The sequence below is a fragment of the Lupinus angustifolius genome, chromosome LG05 (assembly GCF_001865875.1).
Source record: "Lupinus angustifolius cultivar Tanjil chromosome LG05, LupAngTanjil_v1.0, whole genome shotgun sequence".
Taxonomy (NCBI): Eukaryota; Viridiplantae; Streptophyta; class Magnoliopsida; order Fabales; family Fabaceae; genus Lupinus; species Lupinus angustifolius.
In genome coordinates this window covers 11,329,279-11,339,480 of record NC_032013.1, presented here as the reverse complement: position 1 = coordinate 11,339,480, position 10,202 = coordinate 11,329,279, and the positions used below count along the sequence as shown (strand labels likewise).

At 30.0% G+C, this 10,202-nt stretch overlaps 1 protein-coding gene across 1 annotated transcript; it reads right to left on the bottom strand.

Annotated features, from left to right (window-relative positions):
• LOC109347795 (F-box/kelch-repeat protein At1g80440-like) lies at nucleotides 8,422-9,836 on the bottom strand. Its single transcript, XM_019587863.1, has one exon. The coding sequence runs from the start codon at nucleotides 9,587-9,589 to the stop codon at nucleotides 8,510-8,512; it is 1,080 nt and encodes a 359-aa protein (XP_019443408.1). The 5' UTR covers nucleotides 9,590-9,836; the 3' UTR covers nucleotides 8,422-8,509.

Below are 10,202 nucleotides of genomic sequence, written 5' to 3'. Positions count from 1 at the left end.
CCCCCTATTAGTTTTGGTTAAGGTAATGCGTTTAATTGGTAGAGGTTCAATTCTTTTACCTTATGTTTGTTTTTTGATTTGTTTACATAAACAGTTTGTATAAATTTTCAAGATACACCTTACCCTTTTCCTAATAGTAAAACCATATTAAGCTGGAAATAGCCTGTGTTGGTGGCTTATCCCAAATCCTGGAGCGATCCCTATCAGTTTCGCTGTGTTTAGGTAACCAGTCATCAGACTTGTTACCTTCCGAACTGCATTAGAACCTTGATCTGATGAAGGTAGGACCTATATGACTGAAACGGAGGCGCTGTCCCACCAACCTGCCTAAGAAGCTCGGCGGAATCTGTTTGGCATTCAATCTTGTCCAGATTTCTTTCTCCTGCAAGTCTCAAACCATGCAGAAGGGCTACAGTCTCCTTTTGCAAGGTAGATGTTACCCCCATGGGAAACCCCGTCAACAAATATAAGTAGCCTACGGAAACCCGCATGGCTAGGATTTCCCGTGTATCAGCCATCCTTGTTTAAGAACGAATCGCGACCAAAAATGGCGACTTCATCGGCTGCTTGTACCTTAGATGTTCACTCTAGATACAGAGTAACTTTAGATAAAATTTCATATAATTTAAAAAGATGTTTCACATGAGAAGCATAAGGTATGTTGGAAAACGAAGATGCAAGTTTTATTTGTTAAATTGTACTAAAAATCTGTGCACACTAGTTATATTTGTAAAATTGTATCGAAAATCACCCATGAACAAATCACCTCTATTTATACACAGTCAGATTATCATTCACAATTCATTTGTATTATTTTTATGTAAGTGTTAATGATGATTAAATATGAATGATAGATGATACAATGGCAATATAAAAATCTCATTTTCTTCTCTTCTTAAAGATGATTCTATTATTTGAAAAGGCTCACTTGATTAAAAGAAGAATTAATTCTTACAAAATCTATAGTGTAAACAATGTGATAGGGTGGTAGGCCCAAAAGAAATAAGAATGGTTATGTCATGAGATGCATTAGGAAATGAGAACAAATGATAAATAACTAAGTTTTTAGAATATTCTTAGTGACATGATAATGTCACTTGTAGGACAAGCTTAAGTGGTTACTTTATGGGTTTATTGCTTATTTAAACATCTTATGGAAAATTTACACCATAGTACTTTGACCATTTTTTTACATATTTGGTTTAATTTTTAGGTTATTACCAATATAGTCCATTTTTATATAAATTATGTTTCATATGCACGACTTTTAGACAAAGTCATCAGCATGTATGGAGACTAATTTTACTTTTTTAAAACATGTTATCACAGTCCACGATTATATTTTTTTATATTTTTTTTTAAAAGTAGTGTTTCGTAAACACGATTTTCATTATTGTTTTATTACAAGAATTCTAATACAATATGATTAGATTTCATTATATTTATTACTAATTTTTATACATTTCTATTTTAGGTTGTATATTCACTAGGCTGGTGGTTATTATTTTACATGGTGTACATCAAAATCTCAGTCACACAACAACGAGTGAGTGTTGAACCATATACCTAGTATTGTGATAACCGGACCGATCAGTCCGACCGTTTTGACCACTAACCGAATTTGAAAACGACTCTGGTTTGTAGTCTTAACCGAGTGTGGGGTTGGACCGCTTTGAACTAGAGAAATTTCGGTTCAACCATGTTAAACCTGGTTGCACCGCAATAACCCGAGAAGTGAACCAGACGGTTCACTTAAAATTTAAAAAAAAAATAGAACATTACTTTAATGTTTTGTTTTACTCTGATCCAAAAAAAGCGGAAAAATGTGATTTCAATATAATTATATATAATTATTAATTATATAAAATTTTGTATTTACATATAACTATATATTTATAAATACAAATAATAAATTATATATGAAATCATCTGGTCCGACAGAAAAGTTTAACCGTTTAAACCGGTTAAACCTAATACAGGACCTCTTCCAGTTTGATGTCTGGCTCGGGTTTCACAAGATTGCATATACCTCTACTTTACCATGTAAAGTAATAACCAATAGACCAATGGGTAAATTTGTTATTATTTTACAATGAAAACATGTTTAAGGAACACAACTTTAAAAAATAAATATAAAAAAGTAAAATCGTGGACAATCACCATGAGTTTTAAAAAATAATATCTATCCCAAACTCGTGATGAAATACGATTTATATAAAAGTACATTATATTATTAATAAATCCAAAAGTTACATCAAAGATGTAATAAAGTAGTGAAACTATTGCTTTCATGTTAATTTTTCTCTTACTTATACTTGAATGGGTGAAGAACTTATAATTTGTTTTTTTATTATCTTAGTTTATGATTTTTGTTAGGAGTAAGTGTAATTTTGTTAATTTCTTGTAAGATCATCTTTAATCAAATTACAGTAACATTCTGCCACATAATTTAAAAAAGTTGAATCTTAAAATGAGTATCTTAAAATTTACACATATGTGGTATGATAATGGGCAGTATAAAAAGTTTACATTTATAATAAATAATGTGTCAAAGAATTAGTGTAATAATGAAATTCATATCCAATGATTTTCTGATCAATTAAAACTTGAAACTTCTTCCGAACATCTTTACATTTGAATTAATTAACTCTTCTTTTTATTTATAATTACAGCATATGATAGGAACGCTATTGATTGTGTTGGGTTATATATTGTCTTGTGGGGCAAAGTCAAAGAATTGAAAAGCATTAACAAAGGATCCAATTGAAAGTGGCCAGATTGAAATCATTCATGTCTAATTGTGTCTTGTTTCTTATCCCGAACTAAATAAAATACTCCTTTTTATTATGTTTTGTTTTTAAAAAAATCATTTATTTATATAATAATATGTGGTTAGTTCGAAATAGAAAATGACACATCGTTGGAGACACATGATTTTTATCAACTAATAGAGGTAATAACCACAAATTATGAGAGTAAAATTAATAGCAATGACGTGAAGTCTTATATTAAAACCCCTTTTAGCTTGATGATGGTAAACATCATAAATCAAAAAGAAGAAAAGCAACGAATTGGGGTTAAAGATATTTCAAGAAAAGGCAAAGAAGAAAATGAAGGAAATGAAATTCCACTAAACATCATGGTCTCAAAACCTAGCTACTAGTGAGTATTGATTTTTCTTATTTTTATATCTATCATCATCAAAAGAGTCAATTTTTTTTCATAATCAATGATCTGTTATCATTCTATAAATAAGGAACTAATATTTTGTAAGATGTGTGATTGTGTCTCCCAACAAGTGTCAATCTTAAGAATCGAATATTTGATACTTTGGGTAGTGACAATGTATTTCCTTTAACTTTATAATATACATAATCTTTTTTATACAATATGATTTGTAGTTGAGTGAAATAATTGATTCACATAAATAGTATTAGCTCATCAGGCATGTTAATTAATAAGCTTAAATGTATCTTCCAAAAAAGAAAACATTATATTTGTTTGAATATTTTTGCAAATCTCAAACTAGATAAATATTTTATAGGAGCCATGATTCAACAAAATTAACTAAAATAGAAATTTTCCAAAAAAAAATTAAAATTAAGAAAGAAACGTATATTAAGTGGAACTCACCCACTGAGAAGGAATAATGCTATCTAAAGAAAATTCTCTCAAAATCGTGTAATAATTTCATTGCCACTCAATTGAATTATCAATACATGCAACTACACTTATATAATTGTGCACTAATGAATGGTCCAACTAACTCAATAAAATGTAAATGCATATGATAGTGAGTTTGAGTTACATTTGGAACTATGATTTATATGAATCTAACACCCCCTTCAAGTTGGACCATGAATATCAAGCATGCCTAATTTGGTAAGAAAAAATCTTGCTCATGTTTACATTGAAAAAAAAACAAGTTTTATATATTGTTATTGTATTGTATTATGCATTATTCATATGTTTAATTATCATTGATTTTTGAACAACAAAAAGTAATATAAGTAAATAATAGATAATGCAGTGACTATGTATAAATTTTTAAATTGTCAGTACATAGATGTACACGATGTACTATATTAAATAAGAGTATAATATTTATGTGTTGTCAGTATAAAGATATATATATACATAACCAGTGTATTATCTAGTCATTGATTTGTATTACTTTTATTTAAGAATTGATAACGATTAAATATAAATGATACAGAGATATGGTAAAAAAAACTCTTATATTATAATTGTGGGTATGCACTTTTTTTTTTTTCTTTAATTAATCTATGACGATTATGTGGGGCAAAAAAACACATGTCCTAAATTTTCAATTTTCTCCAACTATAACTCCACACATAATAGAGTTAAAGAGATTTTATTCAGGCTAAAAGTGATTCGTCACATTGAAAATAACCCCTTAATAAATTCTATATGTGGTTAAGAGTGATCATTTAATTTAATTTTTTGAAGTGAAAAAATGTATGCACTAATATTGTAATAGTTTTATACACTTAGTTTATCATTTACCATTTATTTTTAATTATCATTGACTTTTCAAAAAATTAATATAAATGAATGATGATAATATAGTGATTAGGTATAAATCATTATATTGATAGTATATACAATATTTTTTTATATAGACTTATTTAACAAAACTATTTGGGGTGTGACCAAAGCATTTCAAGATCCCTCAAGATTTCACTCAGCTTGTCCATGAATTTTAATTTAAAAAAATGAGGGAAAAAATGTATGCACTTATAGTAAGAAGTTTTATATATTATTAGTCTATCATCTAGATTCATTTTCAATAACCATTGATTCTTTAGAAAAATTAATACAAATGAATGGTGAATAATGTATTGGTTATATATAAATTTTTACACTAACGGTATATATATATTACACTTTTAAAAAAAATGTTTTTAGCTTCCTTATATACAATTGATAAGTTGAATGTGGCTCTTGGAAATTACTTCAATTTATATCATTAAATATGATAAATAAAATTAAGATTATTATTCATAGCATGGTTTTTAAAATTATCATAGCAAGGGGTGGAGTGGTGCTTAAGTTAAGCATAGTAGCTACAAGCTAGTGAAGAAAATTAGGGTGTAAAAATAGAAGAGTGTGTGCTAAGTTACAAACCAAACAATAATTTATAGATGTACTAAAAAAGTAATTAAAATACTTAACTTCAAGGGAAATGTGAAAATTAAAACATTACCCATTTAAGAATAAAATTAAAGATGTGATATTTTCAATATGATTCTTGAATTTTTACTCGAATTCAATTCAAATTCATACCTAAATACAATTAGTACATTTTAAGAACCCTACCCTATTAATTTTAGTGCATATTTCTTTCTTGGACAACCTTGTTACTCACTACATTCTTTCTTTTTATGGATGAATTATGTAATTTCTTTTCCACTTGCTTTTGATTGTAAGATTTTCATACTATGATAGTATGATTCCTTAGTGACCATGACTATAATGGTGTTAATTTAAGAAATTATTTTTTAGAGAAAAAATGTATACATTAACGGTGTATGAGTTTTATATATTATCATTGTATCATTCATAATTCATATAATCATCATTCATTCTTCAAAAAAATAATTCAAATAAACAACAAATGATATATTAAATATATATAAATATTCTACTGTATAGATATTACATTCTTATTTTTAATGTTAGCTGATATTTTATGATTATTTTATATACCATAAAGTTAGCATTAGTTAAAAAACTATTTAATAATCAAAATTTTAATTTAAATATATTTTTTTCAATCAAACATATATAAATTGGGTGAAAGTAAATATGTTTCATTCAAAATAATTGTTTATTTTGAATTCTTGAATGAATATGATAAAGATGAAAAGAGTAAAGGAGGGAAGTTGACAAGGATAGATTAAAGATAAGTGCGCTTTTCAATGAAAACAGGTAAATTTTAATGAAATTTAACATTGGTATAGTGAAATGGTGAAATTGACAACCATCCAAAAAATAAAGAACTGAATTGATACTTTATTTTATGGAAGGACTAAATTTAAAAGACTCAACTTCTATACTAGAATCATATATTTTTAGTAATATTATCTTATTTTTTGGGAAAAAAATTAATTTTTTTTAAGATATGTGGTTGTCCATCTCAATAAGTATCACTCTCAGAAAATAAATTATTAATTTTTTTGTCATAATATATATATCTACTAAAACTTTACATTACAAGACCAAAATTTTCTCCATATATAAATATAGGTTAGATAAAGCATCTCAAGTACAAGATGCTCTCAATAACGTTACTCAAAAATCTTGATATAAAAGATGCTCTAAGTAAAGCTACTAGAATATCTCCCAATAAAAGATGTTCCTAATAAAGCTACTAAAATATCATGTGATACAAGATGCTCTCAAAGTAGTTACTAAAATTTGATCTGATCCAGAAATATTCCAATATTGATAAAATATTGATAAAGAGCATAAGGTCATCAAGTGTGTCCTTCAACTTGAAGAACCATCTGATAGAGGATACAATTTTTTAGGAAGGCATAAGATTTTTAAGTTGCATTTAATAAAGTGTGGGCCTTTTGTCCCCATGTAGAATAGGAGTTATTTTCTTTCCTTGTTTTTAAGAATAATTTAAGACTTTCCTATTGGGTGTAATTTGGTTTAATGTGACCAACATTTTACTTTATTTTGGACTCTATTATTCATATAATCAGGTACAACTTTCTTCTTGGAAATAGGCATATGGAAGCATATGAATGTCTACCTTATTCAGCTTGGATGAGTGATCTCAAATGAAGAACAAATTCAAGACCTTACCTTCTTGGGAGTAAGAGACTTTAAAAGATGTATGCCAATTGATTCATCTTTTATTTGAGTAAGGTGTAAAGAACCAAAGATGATTGAGGCGTGTGAATACTTACCTTAATGAGAAAGCTAATTGATTCATTCCTTATTTAGGAAATCAAAAGGCTTTAAGAGAATGAATGTCAATTGACTCATTCCTTATTTGGAGAGGGGTATGTACTTTCAAAAACCTTCCTATTTGGGAGAACACGTGTGGTTCCTATATGGCAACATTCAATGGCTCATTAAACAATGAAGATTGTTTCCTAAACAAGGAGGGGCGTGAATCACAAGGTTTGCTGATTTATTTCTTTTCATACTTGTCCCAAATCATTCATCATTCAAATCTGATTTGGGACATGTAATTCAAATAATAAAGATATTCTCCACTTCAAAACTTGCCTAAATGGAAGCAACATGCATGGAAATACATTAAGACAAATAAATATTTCCTTATTGGTGCCAAGAGAACTGAATCTTCCCACCAAAGAGACTTGGTACACGACTTCAATGTGTGGAAGGACAAAGAGAAAGTTTCCATACAAGAACAACTCAATATGACAATAAATCATGAGCATTATTCCTCATTAAAGTGTTTAACACGTTTTTGTTTTATGATTTGAATTCTTAGAAAAGTCTTTGAATGTCAATCAGTGTATTTTACTCCATTGGATCCAGGCTTGGTCGAATTTCTCACTATATATAACCAATTTACATATTTGAATAAGACACTTTAGATTTTGTTTGGATTAATTTCTTTTTAGTTGAGATTTGCTCCTAACTTAAAACTTATCAATGGACCTACCTTGTGGTGTTCATAGGCTTATCACTATTGACTTTGTGGCGCCTTCATCTTTTCAATCTTTACCATCTTCTCTTATCCTAATCAAAATACAAATTCATTTACTCAAACACAACTAATTCTACACATTCCATCTCAAGACAAAATACACTCATCATCTAATAAAGTTAATACAAATTTCAATCATCAACAATTTACAAATACAAATAGACCTTCAATCGAGAACGGTCGACAAACAAACACACCCCTTCAAGGAGGTTCGTATCAAAATATGAAAATAATAAAGATTGAAGCATGAATATCTGTAGTAAAAAATTTAATAACAAGGTATTTTCCTCGTGAATTAAAGAAAGTAGTATATAGATTGATATACTTTTTGAAACATAAGATGTATTATGATTGAAGTATAGTTCAAAAATGTGAGTGAGCCAAAAAATTATCTTCAAACAAGAAAGAAAACATGAAACTTGTTTTGGCAAAGTCTCAAACTAGATTAACACAAAATTACCGAAATTAAAAATATATTAAGAAACGTTCCATCATGGGCTCTTACCCAAATAGAGAATGAAAATCAACTGTAGAAAAGTTGAGAGGCTCTTGAACCAGAAAAAAAAAAGACTAGAGATAATAACAATGAAGAATAAAAAAGACTTAACAAAATGGTTAACAAAATTCTTATTAACATTTTATATCAACAAAGTAACTATTTCTTATTATACATTTATATCCTTCTTAATTCCTCTATAATTATGAGATAAGGAAGGGATGAATAATATAAAGTATATAATTTATAATAGTATTAATTATATCATTATCATGTGTACAAATCAAAAACATATTATCCTAAATCTTCAAAATCCAACCTGTTTGAACATGTCCCCTAAACCCTTTTGGGCTGTCCAATTTTCTCCAACTATTATTCTTTACATCAAAGACTAAACTTTCATACTCTTCACCATATCCACTAGATCCAATGACTAACACTACCCCATCAAGCACTCCAACATGTGCCACATGTCGAGTCTCGCTCGGAATCGAAGCTAGTTTCTGCCACGTTGCATTCTCCATTACCATCAACTCACCATCACAACATATATAAACATCGTCACCATCATCATCATTGCTATCCACTAATGTCCTCGGACACGTGGCATAATCCAAAAACTCGTCCACTAGGCTCCACTGCCACGTGGCAAAATCAAACACATCCGTGCTCTTCCCAAACTGCCCCTGCGCCTCCGTAGAATAACCGCCAACAACATACAACCTTCCGTGGTGGAACACGGCCTTGCACTCGTCTCGCTCCGTTGTCATATCTGGCAGTGGGACCCACAAGTCAGATGCCACGTCATATGCCAAAACTGAACGTAGTGCGTTCTTCTCGTTATCATGACCACCCGCCACGTACACTCTTCCATGAGAATCTGACACACAAGCGAAAAAATTACGTGGCTGACCTGGCATGTGGGTCCCACGTCTCCACTTAGCGGTTAAGAAGTTATAAATAAAAACCGAATTAGAAGCCTTCCACGTCATCGGGTCTAGACCGCCAATTATAACAAGATCCGGTCCAACTCCGGTTAATTGACAGAACATTGGTAAACCAGATTCGAAACCCGGTAACGGTGGCAACTCGGTCCAGGTTCCGGTTTCCGGTTCAAATGCGCTGAGAAAATAAACCGGGTTTTTTATGCGTTTTGTTGAACCGGTTTCAGAATTCTCCGGTTCAGGCCTTGCTTGAACCATTATAAGGATATTCTGGGCGTGCCCTGTGCTCCGCCGTTGACGGCGAAACTCCGGTGACGCAATCTCCGTCTTCCATACTTTGCACACCGACGCCACCGCCGGGAACTGCTGGTACGAAACCCGAATCAGACACTCTCTGGCTATGTCTTCAGGTAAACCCGAAATCAGATCCATCATAGTAGAAAGAAATCGTGAGAATAAAAAATCAAGAGAGTATTTCACAAAACTAGTGAACACCCAAGAATTTAAATTGCAGAAAGAGAAGATCTTGAAGTTCAAGTTTGGAACTTGATCGAAGATATTAATAGCGTGGTTGAGAAGTAGATGGGTTTTTTTCTTCTTGTTCGTTCTATTTTGAGTGAAAAATGATGATAGAAAGAGAATATAAAGAGAATATAAAGAGAAATTATTGAGGTTGTGGAAATGAATGTATATGTGGGGTTGAGGTTCTGGGGTTTATAAAAGGGTGGTAGTGGCACATGGAAATGGGTTTATGGGTTTCAGATTCTCGGAAAGAAAATGATATATCATCTTACTAAATTATAATACTTATACAAAAAAACTAATATATGTTACAAAATCATGTTTTATTTATTAATGATTGATTTATAATTTATAAGTGATATATGTTTGTTTCTTGTGGGTATGAAAACTTAGGGAAATAATTTAATATGATTGTTTTAGATAAGTTTAGAGGGAAAAGGACAATGGATGTTCTAGAAGGTTTTTAATGTTTGGATTGAATTATTAGAAAAAAGTCTGTGAATCGAATTTACTAAGGTCGTGGTGT